A 23,716-nucleotide genomic window follows, 5' to 3' on the forward strand; every position below is an offset into this window, starting at 1 on the left:
GGAGAACATGAAAGCTTCCACATTTGTAATTAGTTTAATTTGAGGATATTATGGGGTTAAAGTGTGTGTGTGTGTGTGCGCGCGCGCGCCCGCGCCCTTATGCACTAGTCAATTTCAGCCCAAAGGTCAGGAGTTTAGAGATCAAATGTTTAGTTAAGAATATAGAGGTCAGGAACTTTGCTGAGGAAGTCAGGAGATTATAAAGTTATTTCATTTCCAAGAAGTTAATCACAGCATTAAACATTAGTTCTTCTAATGATAAGCTCTTGTAGACCCTGGCTCAAAATTAAACCCTTATCATTGTCCAGGTGGCTGAAATAATTTGGGCTAGGTTTTCAGAGGTTGAATGCAGTATTGAAAAAAAAACTTTTAAAAACAAGGAAGTATTAACTGACATTTAAAAGGCTTTAACGTGCTGTTGTTTTAGCAACAGGTGTGCCATGTGCTCTCCCTCCCCACAAAACTCCTGAATTCAAGAACTTACTCTATGCAGCGTGGCTTCTATCCGAGAGGGGCTGGCTCAGCTTGGTCTGGGAGCCATACCCATGCCTTCTCGCATGGAAGCCATCCTTCCATCCATAGGTATCAATCACCAGTCTTACTAGAAACACCATAGGAAATGGTGGCTCTTCTCAATCGCCTTTCAGCTTTTTAAAGAACTAGCACTTTTCTTCTGTCAGTGTGGCAAACACCAAAGAATTGTCCTTAAAAGAAAAGGTGCCAGACTTCAAGAAGTATTACTTATTTTTATTTTCTTTAAAATAATCTTTTAACTGCCCTTCACATAGAATATTCCAGGGCATGTACAAAAGTTTGACTAAAGCTACTTGAGCCTCTGTGGCCCACTGACAGACAACAGAACTCTGGCCAGTCATCTCTTAGCATGCTGCACATTTATCCCCTGCTGGAGCTGGGAAGGCACTCAGGAAGTACAGCGGATATGGAATTGCAAGATCAGCAAGGAGTTAATTTAAGACAAGTAGGAATGTTTTGCTCCTGTCGAAAAGCCACCTGCACTGAACAGGCTCTTCTTAGTTCGTGCCCAAGGCCAGCAGTCCCTCCCTCCCAAAGCTGAGACATACTGAAGGGGGGAGCGGGGAGAAGCTCGTAGAAGCTCAGCCAAAGCAGCCAAGTTACAATTCAACAGAGCATGCAAAAACACCACACTGGAGTGCCAACGTCAGAGAGACACACTGTTGAAAAAGGACAGAATATAACCTGAGGGTCTCCTCTACTTCCTTCTGTAAAGCAGAAGAAAAGAAAACAGAGAGGAAAGGAGAGTAACACAGTTAGCAGGACAGATCGCAGTCATGGACGGAGCCTAGAAACTGGAGCAAAGCTGCACTGCTTGGCCGAGGCTGCTTTGGTGGGCCCCACAAGACCTGAGGGGAGGCCCATTCAGCCTGGCATGGGGATGCTCCTTCCACTTTCACACACAAGTTCAACTTTGAACAGATGCAAAGAGCAGGCAGGTGGGGTAGGGACTGGTTGTTTAAAAACAACAACAGATTTCTGCTCCCCTTTCAATAAAAACACTCACATGCATTTTCTTCTTAGAATTAATCACCATTAAAGAGTTTAATACAGACATATAAGGATAAGCAAATCTCCTACAAAGAGGCCCAGTAATGTACACAACATGTCCCCATCTGCCTCCAACCTGACAGCAGAGCAGGTACCTAAATAAAAAGCTTGGCTAAACTGGCCAGTCCTGTCTCCTCTCCTTTCATAACACAGAGAAAAGCCCCAAACTGGACTGCGCAGGGCTTCTCTGTGCCTGGGATAAAGGTGTCTTGAGAAGCAGTGGTGTCAATAGGTAGAAAACTGGCTAATTTTTTTGTTCCATAACTAAGAGAAATACCAAATACTTCCATATTGCATATTCACAAAAGTTGGAGTTCAAGCAAAGACCCCACACTTAATTCCAAACTTTCACTTTTGCTCTCAAAACTATAACAATTTCATCGAACACCAATGGAGATTTCCTCTAACAAATTATTTTATTTCATGTGTAGAGGGGTCGTATCCCTCAAGCCAAAGTAAGCAGTGTAGAAATGGATGCAAAGCCTTTCAGCCTGCCCTTATTTTCCAAATGCTCTGGCTCTGTTTCCCTACAGGTATCAGTGATGATAGAGAGGTTATTAGTGGCTTTCACTGTGGCAATTTGTCACACTAAGCACCCCAAGGAGAAGCCAGAAGAGTGGCAGCATCAGGATGCCCAGCTGATCCATTACCACTCCCTGAGCACCCCTTAAAACAACTTTGGAGGACAACATTTCCCTTTCTTTCCTAGGCAGCAGCTTGGCAGGCAACTGAGTTCACTTCTCAAATCAGCACCATGGCCAGCACCAATGAAGTACATTGCTGCTGGGGCTCGTAAACCCCCCTGAGTCCGCCGCTTCCCCCAGATTTGCTACAGATCAAAGGACCATGGAAAGCCCAGCTCCATTAGTGCTCATGGAAGCTCAATGGATTAGATTTGCCCCTTCACAATCTGTGATAAAATATGGAAATATTTTTAAATACCTTATGTGGATTGTAATTTTAATCCATAATGGTGATTGTTAGCACAAACACTGAATGTGGCAGTTCGTCTCTGTTTGGCCTTAAAAATAAAAGATGAGGAAGGGCTAGGATTATGCTAGAAAGGGGGCGCAACCCACATTACAAAAGAACCTTGGATTCAAATGAAGATTCACCATGCCAACCATCACCTTAGCAGTCTGTCTGAAACTGCCTTGAGAACAAAACCTGACAGGTTATGCTCTGAAGTTATTGTTGTTCAGTGGTTCAGTCGTGTCCGACTCTTCGTGACCCCGTGGACGGCACGTGGACCCACGTGCCTTCCTGTCCTGCGCTCTCTCCTGGAGTGTGCTCAAGTTCATATTAATTGCATCGGCGATGCTATCTAGCCATCTCATCCTCTGCCGTCCCCTTCTCCTTTTGCCTTCAGTCTTTCCCAGCATCAGGGTCTTTTCCAGAGAGTTTTCTCTTCGCATTAGGTGGCCAAAATAGTTAAGCTTCAGCTTCAGGATCTGTCCTTCCAATGAGCAGTCGGGGTTGATTTCCTTTAGGATGGACTGATTTGACCTCCTTGCAGTCCAGGGCACTCGTAAGAGTCTTCTCCAGCACCACAGTTCGAAAGCATCAATTCTTCGGCGCTCAGCCTTCCTTATAGTCCAGCTCTCAAAGCCATACATTACTACTGGGAAAACCATAGCTTTGATTAGACGGACCTTTGTCGGCAAGGTGATGTCTCTGCTTCTTACTATGCTATTCTAGGTTGGCCATAGCTTTCCTCCCCAGGAGCAAGCGTCTTTTAATTTCATGGCTACAGTCACCGTCTGCGGTGATCTCGGAGCCCAAGAAAGTAAAATCTGTCACTGCTTCCATTTCTTCCCCTTCTATGTGCCAGGACGTGATGGGGCCAGATGCCATGATCTTCGTTTTTTTAATGTTGAGTTTCAAACCAGCTTTTGCACTCTCCTCTTTCACCCTCAACAAGAGGCTCTTTAGATCCTCTTCGCTTTCTGCCATTAGGGTGGTATCGTCTGCATATCGGAGGTTGGTGATAATTCTCCCAGCAATCTTAATTCCAATCTGCGATTCATCCAACCCGGCGTTTCTCATGATGTACTCTGCATATAAGTTAAATAAGCAGGGTGACAATATGCAGCCTTGTCGTACTCCTTTCCCAATTTTGAACCACTCAGTTGTTCCATGTCTGGTTCTGACTGTTGCTTCTTTGTTGCAGAACCCAGAGTCAGAGAGACCACGGAGTGAAGGAAAAAGAGATTCTTTATTTAACGCGCGGGCTTAAGGCTGGAATCGTTTCCAAAGAGCCAGAAGCCCCGATTTACATTAGCACATTGGTTTTATAGACATTGTGACATATATGAAATGGCTCCTCCTCTCCCTCCCGCATGGGGTTGCAATCCTCAACATTTTTCCTCCTAGCACCATTGTTTATAATACAAGAACTGGGTTATAGGGTAGCCATGATAAGGAGAGAACAGAAGAGAACAGCAGAGAACAAGATATACAATTGTATGACCTTTGACAAGATAAGGAATTCCTGTGTCTCGTCAGCTTACAACAATATATTCAAGGGAGAAAGAGCTCAGCAAGAACATGAAGCATGAGACTGCATGAGGCTACTTAGTCTGACCCCTGATATGGCTGCTACATTCCCCCCTTAAATGCATAATTTCATTACAATTATAGCATTTCTGATAACTATACAAAGCTTTTTGTGACATACATATTACTTAGCCTCTTGTTGGGCTATTAGAGCATAGAGGGCAGCAGTTTTACTAGCTGAGACATAAAACAGATTGGTTAAACAGCGCATAAGACAAGGAACGCAGAGACATAACAGAACTTTTATGAACAATACTGGTAGAATTAGGATGAACAATGCTTTTAAGCTAGCTAAGATCTGGAAGCCAAGGGGTTAACTAATTGAGCTAATTGTTTTGTCTTATTGTTTTGTTAGCTACTATATTGTGCAGCTTGTTGATCTGTTCATCTACAGCATTGCCATTATCAGTTAAGTTAAAACAACAGAGCTTTTGGTGTGTCTCACAACTTAAATGATGAAGAAGGAAGAGGTAATCTATACCAGCTCTGTTTTCTAGAACTGCACCTTTTAGATCACGCAGCTTTTTATTTAACAATGACAATGCTCGTGAGGTGGCATTTATGCTTTTGGCTAAGCTGCAAGCTAACCAGTTGATTTCCAGACCATCAGCCAAGGCTAAACCTGGAACCCCAACTAGTGACATTGCTAAGGCCAATTTTTCTGAGTCAGAATATAACTGCACATGACTATTACAATTTTTAGTTAGTTGGAGTGCTCGAGGCTGCCGTTGACGGATTTTTTCAGGCTACAGGGGAAGAATTGGCACCAGTTCAATTGGCGGCTGAGGCAACATGGGTGGTTATTAGACAAGTTGGCAGGAATGAATGACCAAGTGCGGGAATTACATGTCTAAAACTATCCATGAGGCAAAAGTATGTGGGCATCATTAAAAGATATGTTTTGAATTTTATTTCAGTGGAAGGGGGCCAGGGATAGCTTTATATTTTCTGGAAAATTTTTGACAATTAAGCATTTGTGCACACGTAGCATTTGTTTCAGCAATGATGGGGGTGCGTAGAGTGAACTCTGTAGGGGGTAGGATCTTTGCAACCACGCCCCAATTAGCATTTTGGGAATAAGTTAAACTTACACCATAAATTCTTAACATGGTATCTTTTTGAATGTTCCCAGGATGTCTACAGACAGGTATTAGGCAAGAGCTAATAAGCCTGTTTGCAGGTATACCTCTTGGCAAACAAAAATGTTTTACTCTCGTGATGTTAGCCAGGTGAAGCCAGTAATTATCAGCAAATCACTGGGACAAACTTCTTTTTCCAGGGACAGACCCCCCTTTTTGCACCTTATTAAGGAAACACAATGCAACACTACTAACACTACAACACGCATGTTTGATCTTCTTTGGGATCTGACCGTACGCCGGGCAGCTATTCACCTGGCAAGCTGCAGTAGGGTCTAGTCCCCTTCTTCAATTCTCCAGTTGCAGGTCTGACCGTACGCAGGGGGACAGTTTCCCAGTGTGTCCACAGTAAGGTCTAGCCTGAGTCTTCTTACTGCTTTTTCAGAATGATTTTTAAAGGATTTTCAGGATTTCTGTTTATGGTCTACTTTCCCCCTCTCGCTCTCTTGACTCGTGTCCAATGTATCCAGGGTTTAATTCTAGCTGCTTTCATAGCTGCGGGGGTGGAAAGTATGACAGTTCTGAGTTCTTTCCATCTGGGAGTCAAAGGGTTATTTTTCTCTCTTTAACTCATACTTTAACTCTTGGTTGGAAAGGATGAACTTCTGTGATGGGAATGGCTTATTTTCTAAGACAAAGCGATGCTGGGCTTGAAGAACTTTGCTCAGTGTTTGGACTTCTTGTTTAAGGCTAACGTTTGCTTGCTCTTGATGCCACTCCAGTGTCAATCATGAAGTCAATGTCACTGCCCCTCACAGTCAATGTCACGGCCCCTCTCAAGCTGTCTCCCTCTTCGCCCATTCTGGCCCCTTTGGTTTTCTCCTTTGTGTATTTGATTTATTTTATTTGGGCATTCATGCCACTAATGTCCATCTTGTCCACACTGGGCACACTGGTTCTTTTTTTAAGAATCTTCTGCCTCTGCCGGGTCTTCTTCTTTTCTTTTTTTCATCCATGTCTTCTTGGGCCTCTGGGTTGAGGGAGGTATACTGGCGATAGGCATTTGAAAGACGCTCCAAGTACGCTCTGGGGCCTCGGTGGCACCTTGCAGCACTTTAGACACTTTGGTCATATTAACTGACTTCTTCATACCTGCTTTCATGGCTTTTAACAGCAGGGTTTGATACTGGGTGAGGCGCTCTAGCCCCACTTGTGTTTTGGGATTCCAGCGGGGGGGGGGGTACTTACAAGGAGGCTTTATTGGGTAACTTACAGCACACAGGCGTACTTAATTTTTGGATCAGACAGCTTCTCTGAACCACGAGCTATTGCACTAAATGGGTTTTTATACTATACATGTTACCCATGAGGCAGCACAACACTAGCAAGCATTTTCAGCATAGGCTAGAAGTGTTTGGTTCTCAGGCACAGCTTCCTGTAAACAACTTCGCTTCCCAAAGTGCTTGATAACACTTTTTATTTATTAGTATGGGAAGACAAATTTTTTCTCTTTCTTTTGCTTTTTTTTTCTTTGCTGATCTGCCTGTATTGCAGATCATGTTTCAAACTTTTTATACAAAACTTTCTGCTCCATGCACCAGCCTTGTCTCTTTATTTGTCTTTTTCAAGTTAAACTTACTTAAACTTTTCTGCCTTACACTAGTCCCACTGACACACATTTGGGATAGGCTCTTCTTCTCCTTCTAGTTACATTTTCTTCATTTTAAAGAACTATTACATTATTGTGGCTACTTTACCCCAGGTAATAAGCTCCAGGCACAATCAGCTGCTTTTAATTTACCCTGGGGGCAACTATGGCCACGCTTCTTTTTTTACAAAATTTTTTTTTTCTTTGCCTTTTGCCTTTTCTTTTTCTCTCTTCTCTATCTGTCTTCTACTTTCTCTATTCCTTCTTTTCTACTTGCTTTTGTCTTTCTTTCCTTGTCATCCATTGGGAACCACACTTAGTATTATTTGGAGTTGCAACTAACACTAATCTGCAAATATCACATATATTTTATGATATTTAAGAAATCATAAAATATATACAACAAACTTTTTCTGCAATTTAACACAATGAATGGAAAACACTTCTTGCATGGTAAGGCATGATGGAGCAGATCCAGCAATCATACTGGTCTTCTGGCTGAAAGCTCAGGGCTCATTAAAATCAAGGGACGGGCATACCCACACACGCAGAGTTCTAGGTCACCATTTTTGCATCGGCAACTCTATGCTGCATGAGTTCTGGCAGAAGGAAATCTAAAAGTTATAGATCAAACTCAGCCTGCTGTACACTGAGCTGACTACAAACATAGACACACGGTCCACAGCGATGAGAGTTCAAGTTTATCAAAAGCTTCATAGCACTGTCCATGGCAAGTTTGTGACAATTTAAAATTTTAGTTCATGTGCAGAGTGTCTCTAAAAAGCCCAGATGATGATGGAGGCAAACAGAGAAGGCTCTGGGCAATGAAGATGTGATGTTTCCAGCAAAGGCTCTCTACTTTTGCATCAGTTTAAAAAGGGGAAGTGTGGCCCTACACCCCTTCTGACAGACAAGGGCCTTTAACTTTTTAGCAAGGCCTCTGTCTAAACAGAGCGGCACAGCTCAGCTCTCTAGCAGTGACACTTTAACCTGGGCAACTCCTTTGTAAATTTTATTTTACTTCTGTCAGGTTCTCTCACAGACATTTTAAAAACTTACTCTTTTTTTTTCTTTTCTAACCTGGTACACAAAAGCACTGAAACACTGAGTGCCGAAACTCAGGACGCTGGGGGTGATGGGCATCGCCTTATACTTGCATTTTTCAGGCAGCCATTAATCTTCGGGGAGGCGGTGGGGTGATTTGCAGGACTTCAAAGGCAAGCTTCTCAGTTTGTTTGTATTTGTAAATCCCAAGCTCAAAACAGGACACGATGAGGTACAGGGCCACCAAATTCTTGCTTTGGCACGGGCAACAAATAACTTGGGTCAGCTTTCTTCGCTGGGGTCTCAAACAGGAAAACAGTCTTAATTTAAAGTTGTAACATCACTGACAGCGTCAGCCAGCCAGCTACACAGATCTCATTGTTTTTTAAGACAGTTGCTCCAATATCTTCTTTTCTTCTCAGTCAGGTTGGGTCTCCCAGCTTACACAGTTTATTGCAGCTTTCAGGAGCATGGCAGTAGCGTGATTTTGGCTTGGCCAGGAACATGCTGTCTGGTTTCTTGGTCTCTTTAGCACACACACTTAGGCAGTGTAACACTGGATACTCAAATCAGTGAGATTTCTTCATTGCAGGGAATCCCACGGCAAAAGCTTAATGGTTACGCTCTTCAGAAATCATATAGCTGATGGTCAGTAGCTACAGGCTCTATGCAATTTTAACACAGTTCAAAGCTAAACACGGTTACCTTGACAGAGATCTTCAACGTGGTCTTTCCGCTTCATTCTGCTTTGGGACAGTCTTATGGCACACTTTTCACTCGAAGAGGGGTCTAGCCTGTGCTCTGGGGGCTGATTCTTCACCTTTATTTTCTATTTTGCCTTCATCTTCTGGGTCTTCATTTTCAGTTTCCATTTCTTAGGGATTTCATCTCAATTAGGCGAGGTGATGATGATGCACAACTCAGAACGTTGTGGGCAATTTTCCTGCCCCCCCTCTCGGCGCGCTAGGCTAACAGCTACGTCTTCGGCCTTACACTCTCACGCTCCCACGCTTTGTTAAAAGCCAGACTGTCCTGCAACATTTTTCTAATTAACAGCCTCAGATCTTGTTTTTTTTTTCTCTCAGCTCGACCTTGAGCTTTTTGCTGTTTTCTCTCTCTATTCTGAATCTTTTTTTAAAAAAAAACCTTTTTCCTTCTTTGTTTGACATACATCTCAAGGGGGTGCAAGGTTTGCTTCCCCCACCACCCATAGCCTCCCTCCTAAATTGAAGACAGACACAATTAGGGAATGGGAATTGGTCAGTGAGTAAGGGGTCTCACTGGCCGACACAAGAGGATTTTTCACACCACGCACTTTGCTACTGGCCTGGGCACCCGGACGGTCAACGGTATGCGTCAGAAACCGCAGTAGCCACTCACACAATCATCAATCTCTCCACTACATCCATATGTCCCTGCCACCCACTTTTCCCACTTTTTACCAGAGCGGAAAACGGCTTCCCCAGCTTCCTCAGCTTCCTACTGAGTACTGGCGTGCTAGGTACTGGCGCCCACTCGGGGGTGTGATCAGGCCCCCCTTCTACCCGCAAGGAGTAGGTTCTTTTTGTATACGTATACCACCAACACTGACCTTCTTCATAAGGCGGGGCCCTCTTTTTTTCTGCCCAGTGGCCTTTCTCCCTAAAGGCGGGGCCCTCTTTTTCCCATATACTTGCCTTTCTCCTGAAGGCTTCCAATGTGGGTTTCAACTCAATTGCAGCTACGATACAGGCAGGGCTCAAATTCCTTCCTCCGCTTCCCAAGGTTCTCTTGCTGCTAGCTGCCGTTTGGGCGATCCCGGTGCAGGCCTTCTCCCATTCACTCGACAAAAAGGTCGGTGGCGCCAAGAAAGGGAGGCATGCGCCGAGCTCGTCTTCCCGGTGCGGCGATCAAGAGCAGGCAACTGCCACCTGTCTGGCTCAGAGCCTGCCACATCCGAGTCACGGCACCATTTATGTTGCAGAACCCAGAGTCAGAGAGACCACGGAGTGAAGGAAAAAGAGATTCTTTATTTAACGCGCGGGCTTAAGGCTGGAATCGTTTCCAAAGAGCCAGAAGCCCCGATTTACATTAGCACATTGGTTTTATAGACATTGTGACATATATGAAATGGCTCCTCCTCTCCCTCCCGCATGGGGTTGCAATCCTCAACATTTTTCCTCCTAGCACCATTGTTTATAATACAAGAACTGGGTTATAGGGTAGCCATGATAAGGAGAGAACAGAAGAGAACAGCAGAGAACAAGATATACAATTGTATGACCTTTGACAAGATAAGGAATTCCTGTGTCTCGTCAGCTTACAACAATATATTCAAGGGAGAAAGAGCTCAGCAAGAACATGAAGCATGAGACTGCATGAGGCTACTTAGTCTGACCCCTGATATGGCTGCTACATCTTGACCCTCGTACAGGTTTCTCAGGAGACAGGTAAGGTGGTCTGGTACTCCCATTACTTTAAGAATTTGCCACAGTTTGTTGTGATCCACACAATCAAAGGCTTTAGCGTAGTCAATGAAGCAGAAATAGACGTTTTTCTGGAATTCTCTTGCTTTCTCCATGATCCAGCGAACGTTGGCGATTTGATCTCTAGTTCCTCTGCCTCTTCGAAACCCAGCTTGTACTTCCGGTACTTCTCGGTTCGCATACTGCTTAAGCCTGGCTTGTAGGAATTTCAGCATCACCTTGCTGGCATGTGAAATGAGCGCAATTGTGCGGTAGTTTGAACACTCTTTGGCGTTGCCCTTCTTTGGAATTGGAATGTAAACTGACCTTTTCCAGACTTGCGGCCATTGTTGAGTGTTCGAAATTTGTTGGCATATTGAATGCAGCACTTTAACAGCATCATCTTTTAGGATTTGAAATAGCTCAGCTGGAATGCTGTCATCTCGGCTAGCTTTGTTGTTACTAATGCTTCCTAAGGCCCACTTGACTTCACTCTCGAGGATGTCCGGCTCAAGTTCAGTGACCGCACTATCATGGCTATCAGGGACATTCAGATCTTTCCTGTATAGTTCTTCTGTGTATTCTTGCCACCTCTTCTTAATCTCATCTGCTTCTGTGAGGTCCCTGCCTTCTTTGTCCTTTATCATGCCCGTCTTTGCACAAAACGTTCCCTTGAGATCTCCAATTTTCTTGAAGAGATCTCTAGACTTTCCCATTCTGTTGTTTTCCTCGATTTCTTTGCATTGTTCATTTAAGAAGGCCTTCTTGTCTCTCCTTGCTATTCTCTGGAACTCTGCATTCAGTTGGATATATCTTCCCCTTTCTCCCTTGCTTTTCGCTTCCCTTCTTTCTTCAGCTACTTGTAAAGCCTCATCAGACAGCCACTTGGCTTTCTTGCATTTCTTTTTCTTTGGGATGGATTTCGTTGCTGCCTCCTGAACAATGTTACGGACCTCCGTCCATAGTTCCTCAGGCACTCTGTCTATCAGGTCTAATCCCTGAAATCTATTCCTCACCTCCACTGTATATTCATAAGGGATATGATTTAGGTCATAGTGGAATGGTTTAGTGGTTTTCCCGACGTTCTTCAATTTAAGCTGAAATTTTGCAATAAGAAGCTCATGCTGAGCCACAGTCAGCTCCAGGTCTTGTTTTTACTGACTGTATAGAGCTTCTCCACCTTTGACTGCAAAGGACATAATCAATCTGATTTCGATATTGACCATCTGGTGATGTCCATGTGTAGAGTCGTCTCTTGTGCTGTTGGAAAAGAGTGTTTGCTATGATCAGCGTGTTCTCTTGGCAAAACTCGATTAGCTTTTGTCCTGCTTCATTTTGTACACCCAGGCCATGCCTGCCTGTTGTCCTGGTGATTTCTTGATTTCCTACTTTAGCATTCCAATCCCCTATGACGAAGAGGACATCTTTTTTTGGTGTTAGTTCTAGAAGGTGTTGTAGGTCTTCATAGAACCCATCAACCTCAGCTTCTTCGGCATCAGTGGTTGGGGCATAGACTTGAATTACTGTGATGTTGAATGGTTTGCCTTGGATTCGTACTGAGATCATTCTATCGTTTTTAAGATTGTACCCCAGTACTGCTTTTGTTGACCCACCCTTTTGTTGACTATGAGTGCTACTCCATTTCTTCTAAGGGATTCTTGCCCACAATAGTAGATATGATGGTCACCTGAATTAAATTCGCCCATGCCTGTCCATTTTAGTTCGCTGATTCCCAAGATGTCGATGTTCAATCTTGCCATCTCATGTTTGACCACCTCCAGCTTACCTTGATTCATTGATCTGACATTCCAGGTTCCTAAACAATATTGTACTTTACAGCATCGGAGTTTCTTTTCACCACCAGACACATCCACAGCGGAGTGTCCTTTCGGCTTTGGCCCAGCCGCTTCACTCTTTCTGGCGCTACTTGGAAATACCCTCTGCTCTTCCCCAGTAGTATATTGGACACCTTCCGAACTGAGGGGCTCATCTTCCGGCGTCATCTCTTTTAGCCTTGTGATACGTTCCATGGGGTTTTCTTGGCAAGAATACTGGAGTGGGTTGCCATTTCCTTCTCCAGTGGACCACATTTTGTCAGAACTCTCTGCCATGACCTGTCCGTCTTGGGTGGCCCTGCACGGCATAGCTTATGGCTTCAGTGAGTTACGCAAGCCCCTTCGCCACAACAAGGCAGAAGGTATGCCTTTCCACAAAAGTGTGTTTTCTCTGAAAATGTCTGGCAGATCTTAATAGGCAAAAAATGGCCAAAGGGAGAAAAACTGTGATAATTTGCTAAGTTTTGGGACCAAAAAGTCCAAAATAAATGATCTTATTTCTATTTTTTCCCATTTTTTCTCTTGTTCTAAATCTTTCCTTCCCTAATAAAAAGATGCACCAAAGCCACTCACATAAGCATAGATTTGGATGGGACAAAATTAACAGGTGGAGAAAATAATCCTTCCCCCATCTGTTTCCTAAAAATATGTGAGGGACTACTTGAAAAGTGTAGTGCTACAATGTTGGCTAATCCTTAGCAACTGCTCCCTTTTCACTTTTAGTAATCTATTCAGTGTCAGATCAAAGACACAAGAAATTAGGCAAATGAATGACTCATTACAAGCTTCCTGCCAGTGCTAAAATATCAAATATTTATTTTCAAGGCCTCTTGTTTTGTTTTATTTTAAAGTGTGGCCTGAAAATGAAATGCTAGAGATTTTTGCAATCGGAAACTGTCTCCATTTACAAATCATCTATTCTGAGCAAGTTGAAGGCTTCTTTAAAAGGTTAAGGCATTCTTGTGTTTAAATTAGCCTACTTCAAAAGATATGTGAAATGCTCCAAAGTCTTGCCAGCCCTCAGAAAAACTGACTTCTCTCCCTCAAACAGTACTGTGATCATTTAATAAAAACTTAAAGTAATTGTGCTGTTTTTTGAAGCAAGAAGGAGATATATAGATATATTTTCTCTATATGAAAAGCCAAACAAACAAATCAATGAACCCACATTTTACAAAAAACAAAATCATACATTCAGAATTAAAAATATAAATCTTGTACTGTATGTGTATAGTATATGTACATCCAACAGAACTTGCTTATACAAGGTCTCTAACATTGGACCAATCACTTCTTAAGAACGCAATAAGGTGTAGAGATAACCAATACAAAATTTACATTTGAAAATCAATATGACAATAAGCATTAGGAGGTTGTATTTAAACTGCACTTGATACAGACGTAACAATACTATGAACACAGAGTCCCTGTTAACAATATACAAATTGCTTTTCAAGAATGCAAAAGGGTGCAGTGTAATATGGTATTCCGGAGGTGTTGTTACTATTGTTTACAATTGTTTGTTCTAAGAGACATCTTGAATTGTATTCATGTTGTGTATGGTCAGTGTTACACCTTCTTGCACCCTTTTAATTCTGTAGGTATAGTTTTGCTTTTTGTAATATACCTCATTTGTACATTGATTTGTTTGGTTGGTACGCTGTTTTTTGGCCACAGGATGGCTGCGGAATGCATGTTCATTTACCAGAGCTATCAGTATGTGGGAGTGGCAATATCCTTGCCCCATTTCGCTTCTGCTCATTACTGCCTTGAACCTTTTGTGACACCCAGAACTCTGTCATACATTTTCTGGACCCATGAAATCCTGCAAGTGCCTTGCCACTTCCATTCAGTCATTCAGAGCAGCCCTGGCAGGCAGGGCATCTCTAGACATCAAGGCCATGGGGTTGTCACCTGCCCATGCTGGAAGTCTCAGCCAGTCTCACAGCTCCCATGAGTTTGATGCATACACTTGCCCCTCAAGTATTACAGAAAAGTGCCGTCAACATACTGTAGAAATGTAGGGAACAGTCCTTCCCCTGTTGTGTGAAGCTGTCTTCAGTCAGTGGCTCAGCAAGAATCTGACTGCAGGCCTCCCAGGCCAAACACTTGTTAAGCATGGCATTTCCCCCCTGAAATCTGACCACGACAGAACCCCTTCAGCTATTTGGGAAACTGCTTAGGCAATGAAAGTTAAGGCCAGAGGCTGAAGTGAGGGAGATGCCAGGCTTTCCTTAGATCCTGAGAGGTTCCTCTCTTGTCTCTGCTGCCATTCCAGCAACAAGAACCCTATGGTCAGAGAAATAATTCACACATTACAGAAACAGTGGGCTCATCACATGTAGACACGGTATACACCACCACGTGACTTTTTAAAGACTACATCATGTGATATACCTGCTGTGGAAAGCCACCATGGCTTTGGCCTATCTGTATTGACAGCAGGGTCCTACGGCAAGCATCATCCCTTCCCGACGGTACAGGGTAATGTGGCACTGTCCTAGGATCCTTGCCTACTGCACACAGGAGTGCCTCATCTCTCTCCTTGTGAGGAAGGCGAGAGAACATTCTGTGGACCCAACTGGCAGCAATTTCTGCAATCCAGTGGTGGATTCCTCAGGAACACCTCAAGCACCCTTGCCACTGTCAACATGGGGCAAGAGCAGGAATGCTATTTCAGTCAAATGCAAGTCACCCTTTGCTCGCTCATTCAAGCGAGGGAACAAAAGGTACCACCACCAACACTGTGTTCTAGACAATGTCCCTTTGCAGCTCAGTAGCACACAGCTGCGACCAAAGCAGCTCCCTGAGTCATCCTGTGTGTCACACCTCCTATGAATCCCCGTCCAGCTCCTCCCCCGCTACTGAATGCCTCTTCAGCTAGGAAGCAGCGCTCCTGCCAACTCTCCTCTGGATGCCTGCAGCCCAATTGCGCGGTTTTCAGAGTTTCATTCTCTCTTACACACAAACCCATTTTGGTAATACTAAAATGCAGCAAGCCTAATCAAATTAGAATTGAAAATGCCTACAACTCCTAGCAAGCTGTGTGCATTGATCCTACACACTATTATTTATAGTCCTCAAGGTAAACGCTGCACTTTCAACCCGACGTTAGGATAACGTTGTTCTGCCGCAGAAGAGTCCCTCTGAAGAAAGAAAGCCACACAACAGACATTCACAGGGGTCACAATCCCCACGGTTCTGAAGTCTGGCAATGGGCTTCTCAAGGGACAGTCTGCCATGGGGAATGTTTCAGCGGCACTTGCCTAGAGGTGGATACTGATAACATTTCAGGAATGACTATATCCCAGCTGATTTCAGCTTCACTTCACAGTTCATATGGGGAAGGACAACTAGTTCCTAGTTTAAATATTTCCCAAGACAATGATCTGAATAGGGCAAAGCCCATGGCATCTGGCTAATAGTATTGGAAACACTTTCCCATCATGCTTTGGAAAAGTTTCTTTGCCAGCTTCCTTAGAGAGAAAGGAAGAGGCCGTCACCTCTGCAACACCTGCCGACTGGTCTGGTTTGGCAGCAACTCTGGAAATAGGATTTTTGCATTAGTTGAGAAGGTTGCTTTCTTCTTATAAGTAAAAAAGCAACAAGCCAGCTTCAGTTCATATCTGCTCTCTTATTACAAAACTTCAGGACGCTGTTGCTAATGGACCCTGTGGCCTGCATTGCTGCTATATACCTGATCAACCTCCTGTCAAGAACAGACAGGCGCTTACAAGGCACTCTCAAGATCTGCTGCGTACCTGGGTGACTCTCCTCAGCAGAGGAAGTCCAGCTCGCCTCCTGGGCCAGTTCCTTCAAGAGCCTCCGGCGCGTTTGCCTTTTTTCCCTCAGGACATTTTTGAAGTTGTTGATGCACTTGTTCAAATAGATGGTCTCAGCACACACCTTCTCCAGGCTCATGGGCCTGCACCCACTTGGCTGCCCAGGCTCAGAGCCAGGGTCCTGCTGGGTTTGCTCAGAGAGAGAGGCCTTCTCCACACAATTCCCAGGATCCAGAGGGGGTGCCAGATCAGGGACAGGAGCCTCCTCCAGGGGCAGCGAAGCGCCAGGAAGAGCCCTCTGTGCCTGGCCCATGCCGTCGCTGCTCACAGTAGCGTTCACAGGGCTCTCAGAAGACAGGCTGTGGGGACTTTCGGCAAAGTTATCCAAGTTGCCCTGCATGCTTGAGCTGCAGAGGGCGGGTGCCAGCTCATTTGCCACATGGAAGCTCTTTTCACTTTCAAGGAGGGCTTCAGCGTCACCAGTTTCCAATTTGTGGAACACAACCTGCAGGGCAGACCTGAAGTGACTCAGGGCTTTCCCCAGTTTATTGGTGTAGAACCTCATGTCCACAAGGTCAATGTTATCCTGAGAATGTTCGAGGAAGTACTGGGAATTTTCCAAGACGTCCCTGAAGACCTGGTCCGTAGGATCCTGTTCATTCAGGTCAATCTGGATCATGTCTTTGAGAGTCTCACTGCTACCAACCAGTTTGCGCACAGCCCCATCACAGCCTGGAGTTGTCACCCCCACTGGTGCCTCATCCAAAAGGCTCACCTGCTCAGGACTGAGGAACTCCAGAGTGGTCACATCGCAGTCTGTTCCACTTTCCCCTGGAGTTAGCCCTCCTGCTCTGTCCTCTTCTACTGGGGAGGAGCTGCCCTTTGTGGCATTCCCAGCATCTAGGCCATGGCTCCCTCCCTCATGCAAGGCAGGCAGCTTGCCTGTGAGATTTAAACACTCTGCTGATGGCCAGGAATTACCACCATGGTTTTTAGGTGCAGGGCCTTCCGGTGGCTTGGGGGATGCTTCAAAGACACTGGTGGGAGAGTTGCTTTTGTGTAAAGTCTGCTCATTACTGCTGATTATTTGCACAACCCTCCCCACTTTTTCTTCAAGCTCAGTAATCAAGTTGCTCTTCCTAGCTAGGGCAGACTTTTGTTGACAGTTAAACCTCTCCCCTACATGGTGAGCCTCTTGATGCGTGTTCTCATGGTGAACCTGGCAAGGATCCATTTGGAATTGCCCATCCCCATCAGTTCTTACCACTTTCTCCTGAAGATTCAGAGAGTCCCAGTGGTCTTGCCTCTCGCCAGGTGATGGCAAAGCATCCAACTGTACTCCAAGTCCCACCTGGCCATTCTGGTGGCTTTGCTCACCACTAGTGACAATTGTTACTCCTGCACTTTGCAAGAGAATTGATTTCTGGAGAATGAAGTCTCGCTGTTCGGCACTAGCAAGTTTCACAACCGCAGGGCGTGGTGCTAACTGGATGCCCGTTGCTGTTCCAGATCTGTAAGCATCCTTGATGTACTTGCTGTGCTGAACGCCAATGAAACAGCGGTACTCTGACAAGAAGCTGTGAACTAGCTCCTTTGTGTTCTCCCCCTCCTGCTCAGGGATGCCATAAAAATAGAGCACTGGCTCTTTGCCATGTGCTCCTGTGAAGGGCTCCCTGGTCTTTGGCACTGCAGAGGTCTTGCTGGTAGGGCCACTGCTGCTCTGCAGGCCTTCAATCTCACTCAAAACAGTGTCAACGCAACTGGAGACTTCATCCACAGACCCTTTGATCAAGGTGAGGTGCTGCTGGAGTTCCGCAATCTCAGTCTGGATGCGGCTGATCCCTCGCAGCTCTTTCACAATGTACTCAATGACATCAGCAGAGCGGTCCCTGGGCCCAGGACTGCAGGATGTGTACGCTGGAACTTTGCTTGGGAGACAGAGGCCTTCCCTCTCTTCAGGAACTTGCCTCCAGCCTGGGCTGATGCCCAGAGCAGTGAGATCTTGCCCCTCAGGGATCTTGCTTTGTTCCAGAAGGTTCTCCGATGCTAGGTAGTCAGACAACCTCCCTGAGTCACATTGGTTCTGCTGAACTGATGCACACGGCACTTTGATGTATCCATCCCAGGTCAGTTGCGTCTCATCAATCCCATCTTTACTTGCCTCCCTGGTCCCACTGCTCTTCCCCTGAGTGACAGAAAAGTCAGTGCTGGTGGATTTCCTCTTGATCCTGCAGACAAAAGTGTCTGTTTCTGTCTCCACAGGAGAAAGCTTGTGATGGTGATTTTGGCTCAGAGAGAGTTCGCTGATGGGGCCTTGGAGAAGCTTCTTCATTGTCTCCTCCAGAAACAGCTGGAACCTCTGTTTCTGGGACAGCTGCGTGGCTAAGAGTTTCACAGCAGTCTTTTTAAGCACAAAAGCAATGTCATCTTCTGTCCTTTGGATCCCTCTGCTAGCGCACATAATCAGCAGCCACACGGGCTCTCTCTCTCATACCACTGCAAAGCAGCGGCAGCCTGTCCACCTCACTGTCTGCCCAAGAAGGGCTCTCTCAGCCAGGGTTTAAGGCTCATACGAAGCTGCTGTCAAGAGAAGGGACAGAGGCTCTATTCAAGTGAGAGAAGAAGGAGAAAAAGCAACACACAGGCAGCAGCTTTGGCCATGCAATCCACAAAATTGCATCCATGCAGAGGAACAAAACTGTTTTTGCAAGCATTCCAGTAGAACCTCCTGTTCAATTTCTGCCATTTCATTGAATGCTGGTCCTGGGGTAAGTGGACTATGATAAAGTGTGAATGTCTGCCTGATTCTTCCCACAAGTTAAATGTCTTTTCACCTTCCACCCCCTTCTTCCCTATCCCAGATCAGCTCTAAAGGAACCGTTTCTTTTCCACTGCTGAGACTAGAATTTTGTCAAAACTAAACCCTTATTAGTGATAGCCTATATATTTATCCCTGTCAGGTACAATATTCTTCAGATGCTGTTTTGGGAGTTCAGGGGTACTGGGGACAAGGCCTAGAGAGCTATGGTACAGAATGGAAGAAATATTTGGTTTGACTCATCAACAGCATGACTGTCTGTTTCCTGCTGGGAGAGAGGAGAGATTATCTTGGCCAGGAGCTCTGGATTCTGAAATGAAGGGAAAGACAGATAAATGGTTGCTGTGGTGACCAGGCCATGGCCAAGCCATGGGACAATGGACCAGTATGGAGAAAGTATGAAGTTGGATATTTCCACTGGCTCTATACTCAGAGAGTACCCAGATAAGATGCTAGGATCACATCAGTTGCTCCAAGACAATGGGAAGCAGTTTCTGGATAGTAAAGAAAAGTGGTGTACGGAATTCCACCCCCACGACTGGCCCTCCACCAATTTTATTTATTGGGCAGGGTGGGGGTGGGGGAGAGAGAGGAGGAACCAAACAGAGAGCAGGAAAAGAAGTTGAGGAATAGGGAGAACTTTCAGTTCTTCTTTAATGGACTCATCTTAGCTTCAGCTCTTTTCATTCACACACGTTAAGGGGTTCCCCCCCTAACCCCTTGCCTTACATGCTCAGAAATGTATCTCTCTCCTCTAGAACACAGAGAGAAGGGAGCTTTCCTTTCAGATGGAGGGAGCAATCCTATGCAGATCGATGGTCACCTCGGACCACCTATCCAGTGCAGGGTGGGAGGAGTGGTGAGGAGTGGATCTCCATCCTGCTCCCACCTCCCTGCTTTTGTGGCTAGACAGTCGATTTCAGCTATCTAGCTGCGGGCCCTTGGAGTGCAGGGAGAGGCGGCCAGATGATGCATAGGACGTGTCATACCAGCACTTCTGATCTCCCTGCCCCAGCCCACCCCGGGAATGCCCCGTTTTCCCCACTCTGCACTGCTCTTCCAAGCACGGAGCCGATCTGCATTGCCTACGAGGTGGCACGGGAGGGGGTGGAGGCCAGTTCTCTGGGAACCGACCTATCCTATGGCTGTCTAGCCGCTGACTAGTGGCCATAGGGTTGCACCCTTAATTATTTTTGTAGGCAATAATTTTACAATGGGTTACATTTTTCCATGGACTTTTCAATAGACTCTTCACACAGCTCCAATGTCTTTTTTGCTTCTTTTGGGAGATTTCATTCTTCCCTTATCAGAACATTTCCTTGTGATGTTTACATAGAACTAGCATTTCCCTGGGTTAGATTCTTGGTTCGTGGACAGCTTTGAATAAGTCTAGATTTCCTAGGGTTTCCCTTCCTTTCTCCTTTTATTTTATTTCCTGGTGAGGCTCAGACTTCATTACTTAATTTTAATGTTTACGTTTTCTTCAATTCCTATGTAAATTAATGTTCTATTTGGATTCCACTGGATCCTACACCTTGGATCCTGGGACTTCCATCTAAGACAATGGGAGTCTGTCTCCTCTGCTTAGAACAGGTAGCTGTAAGTTTTTCTTCGTTAATCTTTAGGCTGAACTGCTACACAGCTGGGAATGCACTATGCTTAAACTAGGGGGCTGGTGGAAGATATGGGGGAAAAGCAGAGTTTTTGCACACTGTAAGCTCTGTATGTAAGAACTATTCTATTTTATGCTTCAATCCAAGTTCTTCCACATTTTTCTTTTTCATGTAGCATGTTTCCCATGCACGTAATGTTCATTATATTTTCCCTAATATTCATTCTTATATAGCGTTAGATATTCTGAATTCTTGTGTACCGTGCCTTCATCTCATAGATCTGATTCCCTGCTTATCTGCCTTGAAATCTCAAAAATGTATTGCCCTTTTAAATAGCCTCTAGACATCTCTCACTACACTGTCTCACACACTGGGGCAAAGAAAGAACCTCATTTTCAATCCTGGCATTGCAGTTACTTGCTGAAGTCCTCCTTGGCATAAGGCCAGGAGCTTTGCTCTACAACACATTCCTGTTTCAGCATTCATTCATTCATTCATTTATTTGGCTGAAGCTCTCTGGGCAGTTCACAAAAATTAAAACCACAGAGTGCAGCATGAAACAATATAAAATATGAAAGCTTAAAACCACAATATAACAGTACAGCCAGAATAAAATCTAGCAGCAATGCAGAGATTTAAAATACAGATTTAAAACACCAGAGCTAAATGATTAGGAAGCTAAAATGCTAAAATACTGGGAGAATAAAAAGGTCTTCACCTGGTGCTGGAAGGAGAACAATGTAGGCGCCAGGCAAACCTCTCTAGGGAGCTCATTCCGCAGCTGAGATGCCATAGCAGAAAATGCCCTCTTCCTGGTAGCCACCCACCTTACTTCAAGGATACTGTAAAGGTTACAGCTTTGTCTGTGTACAAGGTTGTCAGGAAAGTGAACATTTTTACAAGAACATTCTGTATTATGACAGAACACAGAGAAGAGGCCTCGTCAGCATGCAGATGCTTCATTTTTATAGCTTTAAATTCAGTTCCTAATGCACTAAAATAAGTATAAGTATTCAAGGTAGACTTGGCAAAACCACTTAGCATCCCTTACTGGAACTAAGCCTAAGTACATTCAAGTGAACCAAACGCGTCTTCTCCCCCTTTTCCCCTCTCCTCCATCTTCTTCCCCTACTTCTGTAGCCTTCTCCCGACTCATGTCTAATTTTAGATTGTAAGCTCCTCTTGTTGTTACCCTAGTGCACACTGGTGGCACTATATAAATAATAAGGTAGTTATTTTTATTGGACCAACTCCTGTTGGTGAAGAAATATACAGAGGTTTTCAAAGTAACACAGAATTCTTCACAGCACTCTACTCTGTAAATTCTGTGTAACTTGAAAGCTTACATACTCCTACACAAATTGAAGTTTGCCTACTAAAAAGGACATATATCGCCATCATTCAGTTTCTGGAAGTATGAACACTGTAGCCATACCACAGGCAAGTTTAGAACAGAAGAGCCATGCTGGATCAGACCAAGGGTCCATCTAGTCCAGCATTCTGTGCACACAGTGGCCCATGAGCTGCCCATGGGAAACCCACAAGCAGGACATAAGTGCAATAGCACCCTCCCGCCCATGTTCCCCAGCAACTGGTGTACACAGGCCTACTGCTTCTGATACTGGAGGTACCACATAGCCATCAGGACTAATCTTCTCCTCCAGGAATTTATCCAATCCCCCTTTAAAGCCATCCAAATTGGTGGCCCTCAGTACGTCTTGTGGAAGTGAATTCCACAGTTAAACCCTGCATTGCGTGAAGTCCTTCCTTTTATCTGTCCTGAATCTCCCACCAATTAGGGATGCCAGAGAATTTCTCCACGAATCTCGGGGAGGCCGAATGCCAGCGCATTAGGCTCCCCGAAATTGGTGGAGAAACGGTCTACCCCCCAGGCCCGCCCCCCCGCCACCCCCCCCAGTACGGGACTTACCTTGCTCGAATGTCCCTGGTGGCGGCGGCTCTGGCGGTGGTTCGGCGGCGGCCGGTCTTCCGACCGGCTGCCGCCGCCATTTCCAAGTAAAGCAAACAAACAAACAAACGTGATAAGCTATGTAAAGATTTACGTAGCCTATCTCGGCTAGATTTTTAAAAAACACCGTGATAGGCTACGTAAATGTTTACGTAGCCTATCATGGCTGACTTTGAAGAAAAAAAAACAAAAACGAGTACGCAAATGGCGGCGCCCATGGGCGCCGCCATTTGCATTCCTTATTTTGGCACATGTAGTCTACGTAAATGTTTATAGCGTTCCCCTTATTTTCGCTGTAGTCTACGTAAATGTTTACGTAGACTACACATGCTAAAATAAGGAACGCAAATGGCGGCACCCATGGGTGCCACCATTTGCGTATGCGTTTTTTTTTTTTAAAGTCAGCCGTGGTAGGCTACGTAAACATTTACGTAGCCTATCACGGCTGACTGCAGGGACGCAAACGGTGGTGGCTACGGCCGCCGCCATTTGCGTCCCGGCAGGAGACAAGGTTTCGCGGCCGGAGGGACGGGGCGCCTCCCCCCCGGCCACAATTTCGGTGGGGAGGGGCGGGGCGCCTCCCCCCCCGGCCAGAATTTCAGGGGGAGGGACGGAGCGCCTCCCCGCCACCGCGAAGCAAGCTTCGGGATCAGGTAAGTGACTTTCGTCCATCCCTACCACCAATCCACTTCATGGGATGACCCTGAGTTCTAGCCTTATGAGAGCAGGAGAAAAATGTCTCCCTATCCACATTCTCCACACCATGCATGATTTTGTACACCTCTATCATGTCTTCCCTTCCTGACTTCCGGTTGGAGCCAATGTTGTCCTGGCAGCGTTCTGTGGAGCCTCCGCAGGACGCTATCTCAAACAGCTTTTAAAAGGTTGAAAAAACCTTTTCATCTTCCCCTGGAATGAAAAGGGGAGGCAAGAGCAGCATCTGGATAAAGTCTTGGAAGAATAGCATCCTTTGCGAAATGGTAGGGCTCTACCAAGGCTAGCCTGCCAGAGCTTAATCATCGCTCAAAGTTGTTTTGAAACTCCTATCTAATTAGGAGAAAAAAGTACTGACGTGCTCCTATATAGTTTATGGATTAAGAAAAACCAACAACATTTGAGGACCCACAAGCTCTGTTTGAAGAGAAGGATGGCTACATCAAAGACGAAAAAAGGAGCAGGATCTCCATCTCCCCCCGCCCCATATCTCCCGTAGCAAAGGCTCCAAGAGGCGAAAATACAGAGGAGTTACTTGTTCTGATAAAAACTTTGTCCTTGCAATTTGCTGAACAGGCTAAGAGGCTGGATACAATTCAAAATTCCTGCAAGGGGCTGTGGACTTAATTA

At 45.2% G+C, this 23,716-nt stretch overlaps 1 protein-coding gene and 1 long non-coding RNA gene across 2 annotated transcripts in view; both read right to left on the reverse strand.

Annotated features, from left to right (window-relative positions):
* The window catches only part of LOC146351852 (protein unc-13 homolog B-like), a 133,309-nt gene extending 114,786 nt beyond the window's left edge, over positions 1 to 18,523 (reverse strand). Inside the window, exons 1-2 of the mRNA XM_084832762.1 lie at positions 15,952 to 18,523; positions 1,219 to 1,241 (exon numbers count right to left, since the gene is read on the reverse strand). Coding sequence (XP_084688888.1) covers positions 1,219 to 1,241; positions 15,952 to 18,433 — 2,505 coding nt within the window. The 5' untranslated portion in view covers positions 18,434 to 18,523. The remainder of the gene's footprint in view (positions 1 to 1,218; positions 1,242 to 15,951) is intronic.
* LOC146351847 (uncharacterized) overlaps positions 1 to 23,716 on the reverse strand; it is a 1,244,848-nt gene that overhangs the window by 459,120 nt on the left and 762,012 nt on the right. The window lies entirely within an intron of this gene.

Source organism: Heloderma suspectum, chromosome 2 (genome assembly GCF_057233095.1).
Source record: "Heloderma suspectum isolate Gila_16-S chromosome 2, 16-S_ref, whole genome shotgun sequence".
In the NCBI taxonomy this organism is placed as follows: domain Eukaryota; kingdom Metazoa; phylum Chordata; class Lepidosauria; order Squamata; family Helodermatidae; genus Heloderma; species Heloderma suspectum.